This window comes from Molossus molossus, unplaced genomic scaffold, assembly GCF_014108415.1.
Source record: "Molossus molossus isolate mMolMol1 unplaced genomic scaffold, mMolMol1.p scaffold_m16_p_11, whole genome shotgun sequence".
Lineage (NCBI taxonomy): Eukaryota > Metazoa > Chordata > Mammalia > Chiroptera > Molossidae > Molossus > Molossus molossus.
Window position 1 is genome coordinate 15977678 of NW_023425346.1, and position 24209 is coordinate 16001886.

A 24209-nucleotide genomic window follows, 5' to 3' on the forward strand; every position below is an offset into this window, starting at 1 on the left:
CGAAGTTGCCTCTGGGATCAGAGGCCCAAAACCTGATACTACATAGGTAGTATAAACGAGTTGTGATGTTTGAATAAAAATGAAACTATTTTGGATCAGTATAATGGTTTCATATAACGTATAAAAGTAACCAAAAGTGATGGAATCTGGAAAACAGTACAGAATAAACATTCGCTAAATCAAAATAACAAAAATAGTACTTTTCTTACGGTTTTTAATTTTGTTCAGTTCTGATTTATTCTAAATTATTCATTTTTATTTCTGTTCTGTTCTATTTTATTTCTGTTCCTTTTTCCTGCTCCTGTGATAACTGAAACAATGTTAATACAATTTTAAATTTAGAGAAATGGTGTTAATTTCGGCTCCTGAGTTCCAAATGCATCAGTTAAACTGGGTTATGGCATGGAGAGTACCAAAGACAATCACAAACTTTAATTCTTTGTTGTTCTTAGGATTCTATCAAGATCAAGCAAGTTGTAACAAAAAATCTGGTATGCTGAAAAATAAATTATGGGAGAGGGATGAACATTTACATGACACTGAGGGATTATCAACAATCAGTAGTAGAAATTCTTTTTCAGAGGTCTAAATACTTCCTAGACCCTCCAACAGATCTAAACTTAGATGTGGTTGTATACCTAATTAGAAAAACCTACTACTGCCGTGGCCAGGTGGCTCAGATGTTTGGAGCGCCACCCAATCTGGTATACCAAAAGGTTGCGGGTTCAATTCTGTCAGGGCACATACCTAGGTTGCAAATTAGATCAATGGTCGGGGTACATCCGATCAATGTTTCTCTCTCTCTCAAAAAAAAAACCTAGTAATAACCATATCGAGAATTAAAAATAGTAACAAGTTCCCCATAACTTCTTGGTAACAACTCTGTCCTTAGCCATCTGTATAGACTAAGTGCTATTTACACTGAAATATGTTCTAACACAGGATTCCAATCTGAGTGGGAGAAAGTTTCACTCCCAGAGTCTGCACATATTTTGGATTGTATTTTAGCGAATATATTAGTGCCCTAAATTGGCATCTGGGTGCTAACAGTTGAATACTTCAGAGGGCTATCCAAGGTACTCATGCCTGCTGATTATGAACTACAACAGATCAGGGAGCGGGGGGTCACAGGAGTCAAAACTAAGCTGTTAACAAAGAAACACCAGACTTTATTACTGACAAATTAGTCCAGTATTTAAAGGAATGACAACTCTCTTTAAATGGTACAAATTTTTACGCTTCATTTCCTCAAGATTACAAATAATCTGGTGCCATCTTTAGGATTATCTGAAAGTTTCTGTTTATACAAATGTATTTTCTAAGACTTCTCTGTATAAACTAAGGAAAGAATAAAGAACATAATAGCCTATTATCCCTATAATTCATATTATCACTTCCAAAAATATTTCTAGAAATAACCGCAAGAATAATTATTACATCTGTAAAAGTAACCTTGAAAATAAACCAAAAAGTTGTATTGGGCAACAGAAGAGACAGCTGCGCTACCTCGTGAGAAGGGAAGACAGGTAAGAAGAGGGTGATTACTTGCAGTATATGCCAGTTACCAATATTTAAGAATTACGTTGTGCAAACTTGCTTCCTATAAGAGTAGGCATCAAGTTAGATAACCATCCATTAATATTTCCCAGTGATCAAAGCCTTGACTGTTAAAAAAGACAGCTAGGTTACACTTTCAGAACTCGTAAAAATTGCACTGTTAATCCAAATATCACCACTACCTTATATATAAATTAAGGTCCAGAAAGTTCAAAGAATTTGTCCAAGATTGCACAAATGTTTCCTATGTTTTAAAAAGAACAAAAAAACAAATCAAACTTGAAGGAGTTGTATCACCTATCTGTAGAATCAGAATAAAAATTTCAACTGCTGGACTGGTTGGTGTTTTTCCAATGTACCATGCTCATGCAGCCCGACATCAAATCAGTGTTACAGATCTGAATTCATCTTGGCCAACTTCTACACATAAAACCAAAGGTACTATAAATTGAAAAAACGATCTACAGTGACAGGAGAGATGTAAAAAAATAAGAGCACTGTTTCTATCTTATTATGGCTCACTCCTATCAAAAGCCTATCATGAGTCTTCTTGTTTTCTCAAATAAGCATAACCTTAAAAGAATTTCACATTTTCCTATCAGTTAAGAACATATTTATTTAAGTATGCATGAGATTGTAATCTGCAGCTTTGTAAACGTGTCTTCCGGGCTTATTTATCTACTATTCAACCATCCCAGGTGTAAAAGACATTTATGACAATGCTAATGATACTTTATTGAGCCAGAAGCATGAAATCTTTAATGCTTATCAATTTAGCTCTGTATCAAAAAATATTTGCAACAGTATATATAGTAAGCTCCTATATGAGTATAATAAGGGAGCTATATTCATTTCAATATGCACAGAAAATTACAAGGACACACAGACATTTCTAACAGTGTAATGATGAGAAAATGAGACAGACCAGTTTGGTGAAGGCCAAGGAGAGGGAAGTGGAGGTGAGTGAAGATGGGCAAAAGGGGGCAGGGAGGAAAGGGGAATCCCTCAATAATGTCAACATTAAAATTTGTTAATAAATAAAAAAATGAGACAGACTAGTGTGGGAAAGAAACCTACTTCCACTATTTACTCTTCAGTACTATTTGAATAGTTTTTAAAATAATGTTTATGAAATATTTTTCAAGTAAAAAAAGACCTTTGATACTGGTACTACTACTACTATAAGACATATAATTTGTTCTTCACACTCAAAGAATTAAGATTCATATAAATTAGTACAATAATTTTAAATATCCACATTCATTCTAAATAGAAAATAAAGTTTATGCCCCAATTCTATCTTTATATTAAAAACAAACAACAAAAACACTCTGGTCTTTAACTTTTGGAGAGAGACATTACTAAACATATGTGATATTTTCATGGGTAATGAAGTTCAAGTGTTCACTGGTATTATTGCTTAAATTCTAAAAAGCCTGTAAAATCTCCCAATTTTGGCTTCTATAAATAACCAGATACAATTTGAAGTTAACAAGAAATCATGGAGATTTCAATGAATCCCACTATTATGACAGAAACAGAAATCAGATGAAATACATAAGCAAAGTAGAATGACACTGCTTCTAAAAAAAAACCATTAGAAAAGGTAATTCAGTTTTAATTTATTTTCATCACGTTTTCTTCATGATCCAGATATTTTAAAATGCAAAGAAAATTAACTTTCCATGATATGTCAGGGACTGGCACTAAAAAAATGTTCAGACTGCAAATGAGTTATACAAATATCAAATGGAGATCCAGTTATCAAAATGAAAGCACTCAACATATTAAAAGTTCACAATTATTTGTTTAGAGCACATAAAAAAGTCAGCTTACTAACCAACCGTTGTGATTTTAAAGGACTATTGCAGAGATTTGAAGAAAATAGTTAACAAAAGATTAAAGAGGTTGAAACAAGTATTAAAAAGAAAGTTGTGCCTTTATTAGAATGGTGTTAGGCTTTAAATATATGAATTTTGGTAATTCATTTTTTATAAGAAATGACACTACAGAACTGCAATACTGGTCCAACAGTCTTGTCTTTACTTTTCCTTTAAAGCGACAAACAGAATGCAAGCAATCAGAAAGCACTAGCAGGCATCAGTTAATCCAAGATACTAGCTTCTTAGTTCCAAAAGCACTTGCAAAGAAAACCATTGGGGCAGCACAGGGGGATGGCAGCAATTCATAATAACTGGAATCCCATGAGCATGTGTGTACATCAAGTCTCATGAGGCTAATTTTTTGAATTTATCCTTTACTTGGTCATGTTTTTGTACTCAAATACTAATTTTTCTTTGACATTTTCCTCAAAGTATAAAAAGTATGAAATATAAACAAGCTCTTGCATTGCACACTTAGAAGTGTACAATTCAAGCATTATAGAGCTATCTACATACCGATAAATCCCATCAAATCTTGGATAATTCAATAATATACAAAATATCAGGGCACAGAAAGAACTAAAACCCACTTCTTTTTGTTACACATAAGATTCAAATATTTAATCTAAAGAAAAACACAAGAATTTTGGCTCTCCTCTACATTCGCATGTTGATATATTTATTAAAATACTCCTGTATAATTATGTTTGGTCTTATTATTTCAAGTCAGGTTTAAAACCTCAAAACCAGCCATAGAGACAAAACAAGTAATCAGAAAGATTATTTCTTTCCCTCCTCCCTAACCCCAATAACTCTGAAGTCAATTTTATGACATAACTCCAAACACTGGATTGTGACGACAAATGCTAGGTCCAATTTCTTCATAATCCTTTTTGGTGTGGCATACTTGGTAGAACTCAGGCTGAGAATAAAAAGAAATATTTTCATAAAGGTTAAAAATCTATCATATTTTTCAATATGCTTTAAAATAGATTTGTTAAATCTGAAATGTTTATTATTAGTCCATCCACAGTATTTGAACAAAGTTTAGAATTTCTAGCAACCATGACTTAAAATCACCTATAAAATAAATCTAAATCAAAATTTAAAAGGAGCATTTAACTCACGTCCTTCCACCTCCTCAACACTTATTGGTCCTAGATTTTGAAATTTTGAGTAACGGAAGGTTGCTTCTCAAATGCCAAGACTATTATTCTATTGAGACTTTCCCAAACTATATACTGGATCAATAACCTAAAGAAGCAGCATTAATCTGAAGTACAGATAAACCACTCTTAGTCATGCTACAAAAACTTAGTCAACTTGCTTTCCCCATTCAAGGTCTGGTACAGACCGACTATTCGATACTCTCAGTTATCTCATTTCTAAAAGGGCAAAGCTACAAAGTCAACTAGGTTATATGGCACAATCAAAGACAACTAAAATCAAGAAAGAAAATACGTTTTATCTCTTATTTTTAAATGGTTTTATTTTATTTAAAAAAATTTTTTTCTTTATTGATTTTAGAGAGAGAGGAAGGTAGAGGGGGAGAGAGAGAGAACATCGACTAGCTGCCACTTGCACGTTCCCCACTGGGGGCTTGGCCCACAGCCTGGGCATGTGTCCTGACCAGGAACTGAACTGGCGACCTCTTGGTGCAGGTGTTGATGCTCAACCACTGACCCACACTGGCCCTGCTTTAAATAGTTTTAAATTCAAGTTTGCATAGTTTTTAATAATTCAAATAAAAGCACCTTAATTTTATTTAATACTCAAAGCACCAATATTTAATAGGTGAATGATGTTAAAATACCTTTTAAAAGGGCTTTAAGATGTTTTGGTTTGGGAAGAAGGCTCTTAGAATTCCCTTTACTTAGTTTTAACCATGGTACTTCCTATACAGTAAAACATTACTCTTAACTCAACAATGACCTTTTGATATCTGTATGCCACAGGGTTAAAAGAGTTTTCCCTATAGATAAATTTAAAAACTCTAAATGCTCATTCTATAAGTCTGGCAAGCAAAGAAAAATAAGAACATTAAATCCAAAGGACTTGCACTTTTAAAAAATACCATAAACATTTAAATCCAATTTCAAAACTTTAAAACATTTTAAAAAATTTCTCTTGCTCTTCTCAACTTTTTAAGTGTTAAAGGATTCTTCAAATTATAAAAGTAAGCCTCAATTTATTTACCGTGGAAGCCAGCATCGATCCTCCAAACCAAACTGCGTATCGTTGCATGTGGTGTGTAATGACTTGTACATCAATAGGTTTTGGCTAAAAAAGACATAGTAAGATAAGTTCAACCATAAATTAAGTTTCTCTGTATCACTTGCCTTAAATTTAAATTTACATACATCAAATATAAGGTTTCACTTTATCGAAAATGAATAAATAAAACTTGACTAATCCAAGTTAACTTGTGAACACAGGATTATTACTATGCCCTTAGGCTTAAGATAAAAACGAAATCAATATTAAACTCTAGTTAGTAGAACTACTTCTCACGGTGGTATGAATCAACAATTCTGAAACTACTATAAACATGTATTCTAGGATTGAACAAAAACATAAATATATTGTAGATAACCAAAGTCAGGCTTCTCCCTGTCAGAGAGCATTACAAATATGAAAAGGTAGAAGGCCAGAGTGAATCTTCTACTATTCCTAGGGCTGACAGTATCAGTATGAATTCAGTTTTTAATTTAGAAAGAGAACTAGAACAGATGTTCAGGCACACACATACACAATACATCCTAGCGCTGACCACCAAGAAGACTTAAAAGCAGTGACATCCAGTAGCAATACCTAGTGTCCAAAACTTGATTTCTTAATAGACTTCTCTACTAAAATGAACAAGGGTACCTTGTGAAAAGAAAAAGGCTGATTCCTAGATTACAGAAGAGAATGTACGGGATGAGCCTAGAATATCTTGCTGTGCCAGAAAGTAAGAAAGTGTTTGAAGAATACTGGGACCACATCATAAAAGCTACCTGGAATGGCTCCCACTGGCCAAATCTGAGAAAATTTGAGCACCAAAATTAATGATATTAATAATATTGATATTAAATCACAAAATTAATGATACAGCCTATGGAATAACAGATATTACTGAATATCGGATTAATGAATAAATGAGAAGGGAAAACTCTTCCATAAATAGAATGAGACTAAAAAACATAAAGGAATGATGGAATTTGCAAAATACCATTTGCCAACTACCATAGTAATAACTATTTTAGGAAAGAAATATGGATGTTAAAATCAGTGGTTAAGCCCAGCCAGTGTGGCTCAGTGGTTGAGCATCAACCCATGCACCAAGAGGTCACTGGTTTGATTCCCAGTCAGGGCACATGCCCAGGTTGTGGGTGAAATCTCCAGTGGGGGGCATGCAGAAGGCAGCCAATTGATGTTCTCTCTCATCGATGTTTCTATTTCTCTCTTCCTCTCCCTTCCTCTCTCTCTAAAGTCAATTAAAAAAGAAAATAAAAAATAAAAATAAATAAATCAGTGGTTAAAATGTTAAGAATCAGGATAGTTACACAGTATGAAATTATCTCTCCATAAGATTCTTAACAAATGTAAAAGGAAAAAAAATAATAACCTTATAGTAGAAAAACCTGGAAGACACAACTTTAACCAAGTGATCTAAATTAACATGGGACAAATCATGTGTGTCTACAGATAAATGCATGTAAAGGATACAATATCATTTCTGTGGTATTACTGCCAAAAGTGCATGGTCTGAACCAATTCATGAGGAAACATCAGACAACCCCAAAACGAGAACCACTATAAAACAAATGACCTGTACTCTTAAAAAACATTAATGGTTATAATTGACAAAGTAACTGTTCCAGACTGAACGGACAAGGTAACTAATTCAAACATGTAAATCCTGGACTGGATCCTAGACCAGAAAAAAATATGTATTTTTTTCCTTTTGCTATTAAAAAAACAATAATAAGAGAACTGGTAAAATCTAAATCAGGTCTATAACTAGATAACATATTGTATCAAGATGAATTTCCTGGTTTTTTTTTTTAAATTGTAATGTCCTGCCCTGAGTGGGTTTGTTTGGGCTCTGTGGTTAGAGAGCATCAGACCACGGACCAAAGACTCATGCATTCGATTCTGGTCAAGGACATGTACCTCAGTTGCGGTTTGGTCCCCGACCCTGGCTGGGGCTGTACAGGAGGAAACCAATCGATGTGTCTCTCTCTCTCACTCTCTCTCTCTCCTTCCCACGCTGAAGATAAATGGAAAAAATATCCTCGGGTGAAGATGAAAAAAATAAATAAATAAATACATAAAATTGTAATGCCTTGTTTTTAAGAAATACACACTAATAGGCCACCATATGTGCAACTCATTCCCAAACAGTTCAGAAAAAAATGTTTGTGTGTATATACATATATTTATAGAAATAGAAAAATAAAGCAAATATAAAATACTAACATTGGGGAATCTAGGTGAACAATATATAGGAATTCCGACAAGTACTTTGTTAAAAAAAAATGCTATGTTAAAAAAGTACTATGCAGCTGTAAGAAAGACATCTCTTATCCTTTGAGAGGACATGGAGGGACCTGGAGAGTACTATGCTAAGCAAAATAAGCCAATCAGAGAAAGACAAATATCACATGATCTCACTTATTTGTGGAATATAATGAACAAAATAAGCTGATGAACAAAATAAGCTGATGAACAAAATAGACCCAGAGACAGAGAAGTAGGGATCAGACTGACAAACCTCAGAGGAGGGAGGCGAAGAGGAGGAAAAAGATAAACCAAAGAACTTGTATGTATATATGCATAACCAATGGACACAGACAATACTGTAAGGGTGGGAGGCAGGATCAGGAGGAGGGTGTCAATGGGGGAAAAAGGAGAAATACCTATAACAAAAATAAATTAATAAAAATTAATTTTTAAAGAAAAGCTATTTGATTGCCATTAAAAACTAAAGACTGAAAAGAAATAAAGCCAGATCTAGATACAGATACATAAATATGTTATGAAGATCTATAAAAGGACTATCGAGTAAAATAAAAGGGAAAGAGGCAGAATCCTGTATCAAGTTTTCCCTATATCACTAGATGTCAACACAGCGCTGATCAGCAACAATGGGGGAAAAAGTCCTCCTTTCTTATTTAGAAATGTACCAGAAGCTTAGGAATATGTTAAACAGTTTTACTTTATTGAAATACTATACTCAAAAAACAGCATTTCTTTTTTTCATTTCATGTAGCTATAATGAGTAACTACAAATTAAACCAACAATTTTCAACCTGTGTGCCACAAGAATTTTTAAAACATGTGATAACTGACTATTTAGCCAGGAGCACTGACCTCTTTTCCCTTAGATTGTCAAATAAAAAATGACAACAATTAGCAGAACAATAGCTATCTGAATGCATCAAAATTATACCTATTTTTTTTTTGTCAGATCGGAAAAAAAAAACTGATTTCAGTAATTAGTTTATGTGTGCCATGAGATAAGAAAGGTTGAAAAATTGCTGAACTACTTGAACTTACTTTTTAAATAAACTACGAGGGATAGATTAAGATAATCAAAATTTATGGGCTGAGAACAGTCTGCTGCCACGCAATTTCGCAAGAGGCAGCAAAGTCGAAAGTCTTGTCTTTTACATTTAAGTCATTCTGACTATGCCCTCAAATGAATCCCTTATTCTTTGTAATTTTGCAATTCAATATAATGTATTTTATTTACCAACATATCCTCTGAATTGATGTTTTGTTTCAATATTCTACATTTAATAACATGAAACATAATCTCTTTCACAGCTACAAGAATTTTTTCCAGAAATGTAGACAATATCCTAGAGCAGTGGTTCTCAACCTTCCTAATACCGTGACCCTTTAATACAGTTCCTCATGTTGTGGTGACCCCCAACCATAAAATTATTTCCGTTGCTACTTCATAACTGTAATTTTGCTTCTTTTATCAATCACCATCATGTTTTCTGATGGTCTTAGGCGACACCTGTGAAAGGTTCGTTCAACCCCCAAAGGGGTCGTGACCCACAGGTTGAGAACCGCTGTCCTAGAGGAATCAAATGACCAAGAATATAGATGTGAATCCCTACTATTAACCACTTTTCATTAGAGTATCTGACAGGTTCTTCTTATTTTCCTAAATAAAAGCAAAAACTGGCAGACAATTCCCATCCCCATTACAATAATCAAGGCACCCTCAACCTTCCCGCCAATAATAGAAAAAAAAAAACCAACCTTCAATCTACCACCACTCAACTCCTCACTTAATTTCAGCCTGGCATCTACAGTTCTTTTCAGATCTCTCTGCAAGCGACGTCCAAAGTCCCTGAACATGGTTGACCCTCCAGAGAGGACAATATTCTATATTAATAGAAAAAAATAAATAAGTATGACGTTTATTTTAAAGGAAAGATAAAAATTTTATTATATCCTTTTCAAGAGAAGTGTTTTAAATGTAACATTTGACAATGGACAGAAAATAAAGAAGGTTTTAAAAGTATGACCTTGAATAATAATTTAGCTATAAATACTGACCTTGTAGAGAGGACGTCTGACATCAATAGGACAATTCTGAATTACTTCATCTACAACTTCTGAGATAGGTTGAGTAAAGTCTGGATTAGCAAACTGAAAAGTAAATTTGATATATAATAGAGATTAGATCACTAATGACTTAAATATGACAATAAAATTTTAGTTTTAAAAACATTATTATTACTATTATTTTTATCCTCACCCAAGGATATATTTCCATTGACTTTTTTAGATACAGGGAGAGAGAGAGAGAGAGAGAAACATCAATGTGAGAGAGACATACTGATTGGTTGCCTCCTGCAGGGAGAGGGGATTGAATCTGCAACCCAGGTACGTGCCCTTGACTGGGAATCAAACCCATGACTCTTCAGTCCGCGAGTCAACGCTCTAACTGCTGAGCCAAACCAGCCGGGGTAAAAACCATTATTATTTTTTAACCTCATTCCATTTCCATAATGATTTAAACTGTCAAATGACTTTCCATCTTGTATCTACCTCACTAACCAGTCTGTTAAATATATATATATATGTGTGTGTATATATATATATATATGTATATATATATATATGAAAGGTATGTTATAACACAAACTTACCTGCTTCCTCAAATAACCTCTACAACCTAAGAACCTGTCAACAGCTTGAGATTTAATCCTCAAAACCTGGACAAAAATATTAACAATCTGACAGAAAATATGTTCTATAATATCCATTTTAAAAAATGTTATCAACTTGTTAATATAGAACTTGCAAATTCTTTACACCGACTTTTGTTACACCCACACAAGAGTAGCCTTCCCATAATACTTTCCCTACTTTTAAGATAGTTTATATGTGATACCGTGAGCAAGTAAAAAGCAGAAATAGGGTCATTCCTGTGCTATGTCTCTGTGCCCTTCTCACAGTTTTTAATCAAGAATACACAAAAATGAAAAATTTACAGAACCTTTAAATATTCATATAACCTGGATCCACCTACAGAAATTCTGATGTAGAAAGAAATTAAATGCCCAGGTTGTGGGCCCGATCCCCAGTGGAAAGGGATGCAGGAGGCAGCCATTCAATGTCTCTCTCATCGCTGTTTCTATCTCTTTCTCCCTCTCCGTTCCTCTCTCTCTAAAATCAATAAAGAGGACCAAAAAAAAGTTTTTAAAAAAAGAAAGAAATTAAGTATGGTTTGAATGTATCTTTTGAAAAGCTCGAGGACTATACAGTGTTGTAGAACCCCCGTTGACTCTATTCGTTTTCTCTCATCTCCTTTCTCATCCTCGATCTAAATTTTAAGGACTCCCCTCTTTCTATGACCCCACATAAACTATAAATATTAAAGGTTTCATTTTTCTAAATATACGAAAAATAGTACCTGGTTAGCCTGTTTTAACACAGGCTATTTTTTTTTTTCTTGAACAATATAACTCACTATAGCATTTTAGTATACAAAAGAAAGTTCCTGAGATTAACTCTCCCTGAATAATCTTTTTTTTTAATTTTTTTATTGACTTTTTTAGAGAGAGAGTAAGGGGGGGGGACATGATGAGAGAGAACAATGATTGGCTGACACCAGCATGCCCCCCCCCGGGGACTGGGCCCACAACCTGAGCATGTGCCCTGACTAGGAATCGAACCGGTGACCCCTTGGTGAATGGGTCGACGCTCAACCACTGAATCACACCAGCCGGACTCCCTGAATAATCTTATAGTTGATTATATTTTCTGCTGAATATTTTAAAACAATTCCATCTAAAAAAAAATTACCTCTGGATGAAAGAAGATTTCAGGTCCCAAGAATCTCTCATAACCAACATCAATGGAAAATTCTTTCTTTGAGATAGCATTGATTCCAGTATACTGTTTAATCCACTTTGATCCATCTGTGTCATATTTGTTAAATTCTTTTACTAAATCTGGGCAGACATAACTATAGCGCTCCTAGGAAAACAAAGAAACAAGTAATTTATTCCTCTTGTTTTAGGAAAAGTAAGAAAGAATGGCATCTTTTCAGTAAACTAGAAAAAGAAATCTTCAGAAAATAAAATTAGAAAATTAAGCTTAAGAAAATTTTATGTTAGGACATTAATGTATGTGTAGGAAAAATAAACAGCTCATCTCCTACACATAATTCCTGGCTTTATATATGAATAGACTATGATTTGACAAATGAAAGCATCAAGTTCTACTATTTCAAGAAAATGTTCATTAATGTCATGCAACATGTAACACTGTTTCGGGAATTAATGGAGTCTATAGACTAGAGAAGAGAAAGCATAAAATACACACAGAACTGAAGAATTAAGTGATAAATCCACACAAATTAATGTAGATCCTTAGGAGGAACAAAACTGATTGTGGTCTAAGTAAATAAGCAAAGAACAAAGGCTGAAAATATAAACTATTCTTTTTCACTATAACCTGCAAAGCTGAATTGCTGCATGTTTAGTTACACGTCCCAAGTAAAAGTTATCTAAAATGCAATTCAAAAATATTATGGGTTATAACCTTCTATTTGCAATTTATGGACTCCTGAACGCCAACCTCATTATTTCTTTTTATTAAAGAAAAATACACAATTCACATCAAGGATTCTACCCAAGACAGATACAAACATTATTATTGATAATCAAAGGACATAAAGGGAAAGAGTATTAGAAAACAAAAGACAATTTGGTTATGTTATATTAGGTCTTCTTTCTCCAAATCTTATAAGTAGGAATTACAGAAAAACGATGATCCTTAAAAGACATTCAAACTGAGCATCAGTATTCTCTAGAATAGATTTAAGTCTCCATACATTTCCCAAAGATGTTAAAACAGTAGTGTTCGTATTAACTTTTTACATAATTAATAATGATGTCACCAACTTTAGCAGCCATTTAGTAATTCCTTTGCTACCTAGAAAGTAGTAAATTCATTTTCATTCCTAACCTTTAAATAATGAGAAAAACCTTATAATCATGCAAATTTAGGCAAGTTATTTTTGCCAGGGCAGTTTCGCTTTTACACATTCAAAACATATGTGTTAGGCCCACTGAAATTTTTTAGGTATGTAAGTATTTTGATAGTTTGTATGAAACTGATATAATAAAGGTTTATGTAGCATACAAATTATTAAAATACTTTACACAGCCTTCACACTCTATTTGCCATAACACTGGAGCCAACTATTCTATAGCCAAATCAATTACATCAAAAAAATTTGTAACAAAAAACTATTAGAATTAAAATAAGGAATTTAGTGAAGAAATTGATATGTGAGACTTTTAAAGTGAACAAAATTATTTTACAAAAGGAAATAATCATGAAAATATGTTAATCAATTGGTATAAATGTTATTAGTCCTCTCAAATATTGAGATGTGAAAGAAATGGAGGCAAAGGGTTGATAATAACCCCAAATTTCTTTACAAGAAATACAGAGAAAACATATATATATATAATTAAGGGTAATAATCCGTAACTGGCTAGAAAGTTTTTTTTTAAGTACTGTTCTTAAGAATTTTTCAAGTAGCATTATAAATTTTATTTTAATTTCTAATTGAATTATACTCTCATCACTCTTTACCTTTACTGCCTTAGCAGTTTCCAAGGACTGCTCTGGAGGGATTCCTACTTCTCGGTCTCTCAGCAATTGCTGAATAAAATATGTTATATCTCGTCCTGCGATGGGAATGTGCTTAATACAGCTGCCAATCACATACCCTTCAGCCTAGATGAGGGGAAAAAAAGCGTATCAAATTTCCTGTTAATGTTTTCAAAATTAATATAACCTAAATAATTAGCTATAAAAGACCAATGAACACCTCAGGCTAGTATAGTTGTATCTTAAGTATTTCTTTATCCCAGGATAATTCTTCTAGTCTTTATTTCTCAACTATATTCCTCATAGCTACTTATCATAACATTTATAATACAGTACAAGTAACAAGAATGGCCTGTAACTTAGACTCCCACTGACAGTTTATAACCAAGACTGAAATGAGTCAGTAACATAGAAATAATAATTTTCAGAAATAGTGCATGTTTTGGATAAGAGATTTCAGATAAGATGATTTTTTAAAAAATCCTCACCTGAGGATATTATTCCATTTATCTTCAGATGTGGGTAGGGGGTATTGATGTAAGAGAGACACATTGACCAGAGCCGGGACCAAATTGCAACCAAAGTACTTGCCCTTGACCAGCATCGAACCCGCAACTCTTTGGTCCACAGGCCAATACTCTAACTGCTGAGCCAAACCAGTCAGGGCGAAATAAGATAATTTCTAAATCTTCTATAATTTCAATAAAATTTAGATTGGCCCTGGCCGTTTGCACAGTGGTTAGAGCGCCTGCCTGCACACCAAAAGAGTCGTGGGTTCGATTATGATCAAGGGCACATCGTACTTTGGTTGTGGTTCGGTCCCCAGCCCTGGTAGGGGTCGTGAAGGAGGCAATAAATCAATGTCTCTCTTTCTCTCCCTTCCACTCTGTCTAAAAATAAATGGAAAGATATCCTCAGGTGAAGATTTAAAAAAGAAAATTTTAGATTGCACTGTAGGAAATTTGATCATTAACTCACAAACTGGCTATCATTTTTCCCAATAAAGTAGGTACCAACTTCACAAGCCTGAGATATTCCATGTACCATAATAATGTCAAATAATTAAGTTCTGCAGAATAAGTTCTTAAATTTACTGATACAAATTTGAAGAATCAAGAATAATGTAGCAAAATTATAAATTTTTTCATTAACAAACAATATCAGAGAGTCCTCATCTGCCTATGACAGCATAGTATGGATTGAATTCATCCTTTCTCCCTAAAAATAAAACAGGTCAAATGATATGAAATTAGGTTTTCAGTATTAGAGAGCAGGCAGAATAGGGCAGTGATCCCTAAAAGAAAGGAAAATAAACAAGGTGAGTGCTACAAACACCCCATCTTGCTGCCTAGGGAGAGTTCTTAGGCAGCAATAATGAAAGGCATAACCCAGAGTTTGGTGGTCTCATTAAGCTGAAGATAGAGAATTTGCAAGTCAGAGTACTAAAGTGGAAGAAGCTACACAGATAGAGAGCTCTGGAGATCTGAAGACATTATCACCTTAGCTGACTAGTAATCATCATGTGTATGTTAGAAAAGCATCAAGGCCAGAGAAAGAACCTCTGAAAAAAAAGTAGGCAGAATGATCCCTAACTCATACATAGCTGGATATATTTTATGTTTCCACTAGTCAGAGTTTAAAGATCTCAAACATAGAGCACCTAGTAGAGTCTTCAGAATAATATTATCTCACTACTGGGGACACAGTAGGTCTAGACAAAATGTTGTTCTGGACACGCTTAATAATGCTTTAAAGGATCAAACTGATTCCTAGTAACTTAACTGTGTCCCAAGAAAAAACCTTAAAATATTTAAAGAAGTCCAAAAATCTTGGACATAACAATGGGAATATATAGTACCCAATCAAAAAGTGTGAGCAAGAAAGAAACCAGGAAAATACAACCTCTGACCAGGAGAAAAATCATTAGAGAAAGAAACAGAAATATCAGATATAGAATTAGTAGACAAGGATATTAAAACAGCTAATATGCTCCATCTGATCAAGAAGATCAATTGAAACATGAGGAACAGAGAAATGGAAGCAATAAAAGGACCCCAACAGAACTTCTAGGAACAAAAACAAAATATCTGAAATTAAAAGTACATTAAATGTAATTATAGAAGATTAGACAATGAATAAAAATAGTGAACTTGAAGACAGAAATAGAAACTATCCAAAATGATACAGGAAAAAAAGGTTAGAAAAAACTGAAGTGTATCAGTTAACTATGAGACAATTTTAAACAACCTAATTTCCATGTAATTAGTTTCAAAAGATAAGGAGGTAAAGGAGGGATAGAAAACTTATGTGAAAAAACGGACAAAAACATTTCAGATATGATGAAAACGACAAGTCCACAGATTTAAGCAGCTCAATGAGAAGAAATGAAGAAAACCACGTTTTTATACATCACAATCAAATTGCTGAAATCTTGTGAACCTGAAATATGTATGGAGATAACTTGACAGCAGCCAGATAAGAAACTTCACATATTCAAAGGAACAAACCTGGAATTATAGCAGACATTTTCAGAAACAAAGTTAAGCAAGAAGATAGTAGAGCTACATCTTTAAAATACTAAACGGCAGAAAACTGGCAACCTAAAATTCTACACCAAGTGAAACTATCTGTCAAAACTGAAGGCAAAATAAAAACTTTTTCAAAGGATGTACTAATTTGAAAGAATGCATAGCCAGTAGATCAGCACCATAAGAAATATTAAAAGCATCATTCATACAGAAAGAAATGATGCTAGATGAAAATATGGACCTTTAAAAAGGAATAAAGAGCACTGAAAATGGTATTTGGGTAAATATAAAAAAATTTTGTTTTTCAAAATCTCTTTTAAGGATGACTATTTGTTATAGGCTGACTTCTATGTGACCTGTCCTCCCCAAAATCCTTATGTTAAAGTACCAATCACCAATAACGTAGAATGTGTCCACATTTGGAGATAATGTATTTAAAGATGTAATTAAGTTAAAATGAGGTGATTACAGTGGGCCTAATCGCTATGAGTGCTGTTCTTAAGAGAAGGAGATTGGGACACTGACACAGAGAAAATATGTGGTCTACAAGTCAAAGAAAGAGCTCTCAGAAGAAGTCCACCCTGCCAACATCTTGACCTCAAACTTTTTAGCCTCCGTATCTGTGAAAAAATTATTGTTTAAGCCACTCAGTCTGTGGTACTTTGATATGACTACCCTAGCAAAACTAATATACAACTCACAATGAGACAAATTAATGTACTACTGAGGAAATAACATGAGAAGTAAAATAAGTGACAATAAAGACTAGAAGGATTATGAAATGTTAGAATATTATTTGGAGTTAGAGTGTGATTAAGGTAAAGCTATTTACTATAAGCCCTAGAGCAACAACCATCAAGAAAAAAGAAAATGACACTAACAAAAAAGTATAGCATAGCTAACAAGTCAATAAAAAAAGATAAAATAGAATTATTAAAATAACCCATTAATTCAAAAGAAAGTAAGGAAATAATGATCAGTATAAATCTGAGCTGTCATTTTGAAGCTATGAGGCCCAGCAAAATAAAGCTAACTTGTCATTAAGAAACACAAAGGGGCATTCTTATACACCAATGATGAACTCACAGAAAGAGAAACTAGGCAAACAATCCCATTTACCATTGCGGCAAAAAAATTAAGATACCTAGGAATAAACTTAACCAAAGAGATAAAGGACCTATTCGCAGAAAACTACAGATCTTTGAAAAATGAAATAGAGCAAGATGTAAAAAAGTGGAAGAACATACCCTGTTCATGGATTGGGAGAATTAACATCATTAAAATGTCCATATTACCCAAAGCAATCTATAGATTCAACGCAATCCCCATCAAAATACCAACGGCATACTTCAAAGAATTAGAACAATTACTTCAAAAGTTCATATGGAACCAAAAAAGGCCTCGAATAGCCACAGCAATCTTGAAAAGGAAGAACAAAGTTGGAGGGATCACAATACCAGATTTCAGGTTATACTACAAAGCCACCATAATCAAAACAGCCTGGTACTGGCACAAGAACAGGTATATAGACCAGTGGAACAGAATAGAGAACCCAGAAATGGACCCTAGGCAATATGCTCAATTAATATTTGACAAAGGTGGCAAGAGCATACAGTGGAGTAAGGACAGCCTCTTTAATAAATGGTGCTGGGAAAATTGGACAGCTACTTGCCGAAAAATGAAACTAGACCATCAACTTACACCCTACACCAAAATAAACTCAAAATGGATAAAAGACTTAAATGTAACCCATGAATCCATAAAAATCCTAGAGGAGACTGTGGGCAACAAAATCTCAGACATCATAAGCAGCAGAATTTTTACTGACACATCACCTAAGGCAATAGAAACAAAGGAGAAAATGAACACATGGGACTACATCAAACTCAAAAGCTTCTGCACAGCGAAAGATACAATCATCAAAACGGAAAGGCTACCCACTGTATGGGAGAGCATAATTGCCAATGATATATCAGATAAGGGGTTAATTTCCAATACATATAGAGTGCTCACACAACTCCACAAAAGGAAGACAAAGAATCCAATTAAAAAATGGGCAGAGGAACTAAATAGACACCTCTCCAAACAGGACATACAAATGGCTAAGAGACATATGAAGAAATGTTCATCATCACTAATCATCAGAGAGATGCAAATCAAAACAACAATGAGGTATCACCTCACACCGGTCAGAATGGCCGCCATCAACAAATCATCAAACAACAAGTGTTGACGAGGGTGTGGAGAAAAGGGGACTCTAGTACACTGTTGGTGGGAATGCAGACTGGTGCAGCCACTATGGAAAACAATATGGTGTCACCTCAAAAAATTAAAAATTGAACTCCCATTTGACCCAGTGATCCCACTTCTAGGAATATACCCTAAGAAGCCTGAAACACCAATCAGAAAGAATATATGTACCCCCATCTTTGTAGCAGCACTATTTACAATCGCTAAGATCTGGAAACAGCCCAAGTGCCCATCAGTAGACGAATGGATTAAAAAGCTGTGGTACATATATACAATGGAGTACTACGCAGCGGTAAGAAAGAAAGATCTCTTGTCCTTTGAGACTACATGGAGGGACCTGGAAAGTATCATCCTGAGTGAAACAAGCCAAGCAGAGAAAGACAAATTTCATATGATCTCACTGATTTCTGGAATATAATGAACATAACAGTTTGAGGACAATCCCCTAAGGAGTGGGGAGCTGAGAGAGGGATGAACAACAGAATTTATATGCATGTAGGCATGAACAGTGGACATGGACAACAATCGGGGGAAGGGGCGGGGAGGGGGGAACCACTGGGGGAAAAAAGGAGAATCATTTGTAACAAAAATTAATCAATAAAAAAAAAAAAAAAAAAAGAAACACAAAGGTTTCGGCAGAAAATGCTCTTTCAGACAATAACCCAATTTAATGCATTTTTCTTAATATGCTTTACTAAATTCAAACCATAAAGTACAATTATATATTGAGCTTTTTATTTAAAACAAACAAAAAAAATAGTTCAGCCCTGGCCAGTTTGGCTCAGCAGTTGGAGCGTCAGCCTGAGGTCCTGAGACCCAGGTTCGGTTCCCGCTAAGGGCATGTATCTCGGTTGCAGTTTGTCCCTGGCCCTGGTTGGGTCGTGCAGGTGGCAGCTATTCAATGTGACCCTTTCATGTCGATGTTTCTCTCTCTCTCTCTCTCTCTCTCTCTCTCTCTGAATAAAAAATGGAAAAGTGTCCTCGGGTGAGGAAAAAAAAAAAAAGTTCCCTAAAAGTCATTAATGGTCATATGTTCACAACTGTCATTTAGTTAATGCACATACCATTCTGAAATGTGTTAATTAAGGATGAGAGAGACTATCAACTGACTAATACACACCAAGACACAACAAACTTGAAAACAAATTCCAAATTTAAGAAAAAAATATATGTTTCTATTCCAGATACTCTAATTCACCATTTCCTTATTATGAACTAGAAACTATTTCTAATAATTTTCTAATACTAGCACAAACCTATAGCAAAAGAAACATTTTAGAATTTGTTTATGAAATTTTAACAATAATTTGAGCAACATACAGCAATAATTGAACAACTAGCCAAATTACAGAAAATTTTTAAAGTATAATATTTGAAGTTTTTAGAAAGTAGTATTAATTCATATGATTTAACTTTGCCAGATACATTATTGATGTCCTGGTTCAGTAATTTAAAATATTCTTACCACAGGAATGACATGAGTGACGCCATCTCCACTGTCTATTACCGTACCAGTCAATGTCCGTTCCCCTACTTGTCTTGAGGTCCAGGATGCAGCTAAGGCAAGAACAGCCTTGAATAAAAAGAAATGAGACAGGCAAAAAATAACACAAAGACAAAGAGTTAAAAATATATATTTTTTTTACTGGAGTATTTTATTCCATTTTAAATATAGTATGTCTGCAAAGAAAATACACAAAATTAATTTACTCTATGCAATCGAATTGTTCACATCCTACATTTTATTAAGACAAACTTGCAGGCTTATATTTGCTTTTAGGGACAAATTTATAAATATTCCATATTTTAGTGAGAGCCATTTTGTCCTAAAGCCCAAAAATGTGGAAGACTAACATGAAATTATACAGTCCTAAGATTAAAACTGTGTTTACATGGGATAGCCTGTTATCACCAACAAAGTAGAAGAAGCACACCACCAACCACTAGAGTTATTCAATACATAAAGGACTATAAATAAGTAACTCTTATAAGATTAAATCCAGATTTTCCAAGTGCAACACGCATCTAGGGATATGCAACAATTTATCCACAGAAATAGCTCTTGCACACTCCCAAATACTATGGTTTAATTAGGAAACAAAATTGATGGGATAACATTTTTCTGTGAAAAAGTGTGGCATGAGCAATAAAGTACAATTCTTTAAAAAAAAAAAAAGGAGTTTGCAAATTAAGAAATTAACACAGCGAGTTCATTTTTTAAAATCTAAATTTCATACAGTCCAAGCCTCAAACAAAATAGATGACTAATACTTAAAAACAGCAAAAGTGGTTTTAACTTACCTACTTGCAATATAAATATAATAGCTGAAAGGGACCTGGAAAGTTATCTAGGCCGATCTCCAATTCTAATACAGGATCACACCACAATCATCATGGGCTAACAGAACTATACAATAGTTTATATATTCATTAAGCATTTGTGATATGCCAGGTTATCACATTTACTACAGGGTTAAAAAGAAGAGGTGAGTTCTGATCCTGAGGGATGGGACAGGAGCTGTACCATACAGATACACATACAAATTAAGTGCAATGAAATATTATAGGGATGTATGATATAAGGGATACAGAGAGGCACAAAGGAGAAGGTGGTCAAACATATCTAGCAGTAAATCAGTCAAAACAGACTGTAAAAAAAAGGACACAATGAATTTACAAGGATATATGAATATATATATGAAGTTCTTGACATGGAGCAAACACTTGTTCCTTTTTTCTGTCCTATAAAAGGCCTTGAATTAACTTTAACAATTAAAAACCATTAACTTTAACAATTCTCTCTTGCCGACTATATAACTCAATTTCCTATAATATGATTTCCAAATTATCGATTCAGGAGAGAACTATGATAAGCTTTAAGGATATATTTATCCATATAAATATATATACATATTTTTTAAGAGTGAATTTAAAACCAGATAAAAATTTAAGAATCCAGCTTATCTTAACTTATGAACTTGCTTACCTGCACAGCAATGTACAAGCCTGGAACATTGAAAGACTCAAACATTATTTCAGCAGTATATTCCCTGTTTTCTGGAGTATTCAGAGGAGGTTCAGTCTATTGAATTGAATAACATTTTAAATAGATAATATCAGATTATTCTGATAACTTTACAGACAATTTTAAATGAGAAATAATTTATTTCAAATATTGTATTTAAGTCATTAAACTTAGAGGTAAAAACAGACACAGACCAAAGAAAAACTCTAGAGAACACATGAGAAAATGATGTGGTTATTCAAATTAAAAAAAAAAAAGGAAACTGAATTCCTGTATCACACCACTCATAAGAAGTAAACATTGAGAAAGAGAAGGAGGGAGGGAGGAAGGGAGGAGACCCAATCAAATTACCTTGTAAACATGATAATGACAGACTTCAAGGCAAACATACTAATGGTATTTGCTAGTGGAAGAATCCTCATCTGTGCAATGTTATAGCAGCTATACCTGGTCTGTCTACAAATTTGGTAAATAAGCCAAGATTCTACAAATTTATGACACAGAGTCCTTTAAAATGTTATGTAAGTTACATAACTGTTAAGCAAGTATAAAATGGAGATGTTTACACAGTTCTCTTCATTTTAAGCTATGTGGCTGCATACATCACTTAGAAACCTGTGGGTTAAGTCTGAGGCAAAAAGGACCCAGAGAACAGCACTGGTTATCCTGGACTTCATGTTTCGCTTATGTCTCATGATCACTGAATTAATTTAAAACATTAAAGTCAGAAACTGGCTAAGACTTCTGATTCTTATGAGTCTGATATGACAATCCAATCCTTTTTATCTCAAATATGTAAAGTTGAAAGGCAAAACTTTTAAACTTAGTACAGAAGAATTAATTATCTTTTTGACTTTGAGGAAAGGCATGGATTCCTTAAAGACCAAAAATTACCAAAAAAAAGAATGATAAAACCTGAATTCATTACAAATTAAATCTTTTTTTTCAATTTTAAAAAACAATATAAGGAAAGTTAAAAAAAAAAAAAAACTAAGCAGGAGTAGACTTTTTCATATATAAAACTTTTAATAGCTAAACTGCCTAATGTGTTTGAACTTAAGAGAGTTTTAGAACTATGTTAATCAGTATAAAAATATTCTGCAGTACATACAAGATTAAGCAAACTAAAAAAACAAGGCAATTAAACTATAAACTAAGACAAACAGAAGTTCTACATAAAATATAATCAGAAACTTCACAAGGAAAACATACAAATAGCTAGTAAGTACACAAAAAAGTGCTCAATGTCATTGGTCATCAGGAAAATGTAAATTAAAACCAAAATGAGAAATCTTACATACCCACTAAAATGGTTAAAACGAAAAAGACTGACACACTAAATGCTTGACAGATCGTAGAGCAACCAAATCGCTAACATATTATTGGTGAGTGCACAAAAAGGTTCTGGAAAAGTTCTGAAAGTTTCCTTTAAAAACTATTATATACCTACCTATAGCAAGTCTGTATCTAGGTATTTACACAAAAGAAATGAAAACCCATGTCCACAAAAAGATCTGTAAGAATGCTGCCAATAGCCAAAATATTCTTAATAGTAAAAAACTGAAAACAGCCTAGGTGATCATCATTGGAAAAATGTCGTGAGGCATATTCAAATAATGAAATACAATCCAGAAAAAAAAAGCAACACATTATTGGTATCCTCAACAACACTATGGATGATCTTTAAAATGTTTGCCTCTGAGGAATACGAATCAAGGGTTGGAAGAGGGGAGGAAGGAGAGTGCTATTTTTTGTTTTAAATCTTACACCATTTAATTTTTTTAAAGCTATGAACATACAACTACTTTGGTAAAAAAAAAAAAAAAAGACAAAGTTCAAAAATTAAGTTATATTGTATTTTTGTTGCCAAGAAGTACAAATAAAATAATAATTAGACTAGATATAAAAAAGGTAAGTGCTATATTTCCAACATTTTCCTGAACCTTACTATTCCTATCAAAAAGATTATATATTGCCTGGCCGGTGTGGCTCAGGGGTTGAGTGTTGACCCATGCAAGAGGTCACCGGTTCGATTTCTTCAGGGCACATGCCCGGGGTTGTGGGCCTGATCCCCAGTGGGGGGCATGCAGGAGGCAACCAATCAATGTTCTCTCTCATTGATGTTTCTATCTGTCTCTCCCTCTCCCTCCCTCCCTCTCTAAAAATCAATAAAGAAAAAAAAAATTTTAAAGATTACATATTAATTATCAAAAGAATTTCTTAAGTGCCTAAATTTTACTGTTTCAACATATTACTAGTCTATTTGATCCCAGAACTGGATAGTCTTAAAGATGATAGAGCTTTCTAACAAAGTCTTCCAGACATATGACAATTAAATAAACAATAAAACATGTGATGAAAACATTGAGTTTCTTCAAAAGTTTCCTCAGTGAAATTATAATTTGTACTTACCAAAAGAAAATAATGGTCTTCAGGTTCTGCCCTTAAATATTTAAAGATCACTTGTTCCATAAACCTTTCCATCAAATCCCAATCTTCAACTATACCATGGCGAATTGGCCACTATTAAAACAAAAAATAAAACACAAATTAAATATTATTAACATCAAAATAAGTAAAACTACCAAAAATTAAAAACCCAGGGAATACTATATCATGAGTGGATATTAGATGAGGAGAGCATTTTTTGGTGTGATAATCAAACTGCAGATCATTCTTAGGAGGTGGCATACATAAGTATTTAGAAATAAAGTTATCTCCACATTTTCAGATGATTCAATTAAAAATATAATACAAACATGTCAAAATGTTAAAAACTGTAAAGCTAGATGAAAGATCATTGTACCAGTCTTTCTGAATTTCTGAAAATTC

The 24209-nt window shown here is 33.6% G+C and overlaps 1 protein-coding gene across 1 annotated transcript in view; it reads right to left on the reverse strand.

The window, feature by feature from the left end:
- Positions 1-3163: 3163 nt before the first annotated feature.
- The window catches only part of ACTR3 (actin related protein 3), a 49889-nt gene continuing 28843 nt past the window's right edge, over positions 3164-24209 (reverse strand). The window contains exons 4-12 of the mRNA XM_036253325.1: positions 23790-23900; positions 21339-21434; positions 19818-19925; positions 13557-13700; positions 11754-11927; positions 9999-10091; positions 9699-9824; positions 5637-5720; positions 3164-4362 (exon numbers count right to left, since the gene is read on the reverse strand). Coding sequence (XP_036109218.1) covers positions 4267-4362; positions 5637-5720; positions 9699-9824; positions 9999-10091; positions 11754-11927; positions 13557-13700; positions 19818-19925; positions 21339-21434; positions 23790-23900 — 1032 coding nt within the window. The 3' untranslated portion in view covers positions 3164-4266. The remainder of the gene's footprint in view (positions 4363-5636; positions 5721-9698; positions 9825-9998; positions 10092-11753; positions 11928-13556; positions 13701-19817; positions 19926-21338; positions 21435-23789; positions 23901-24209) is intronic.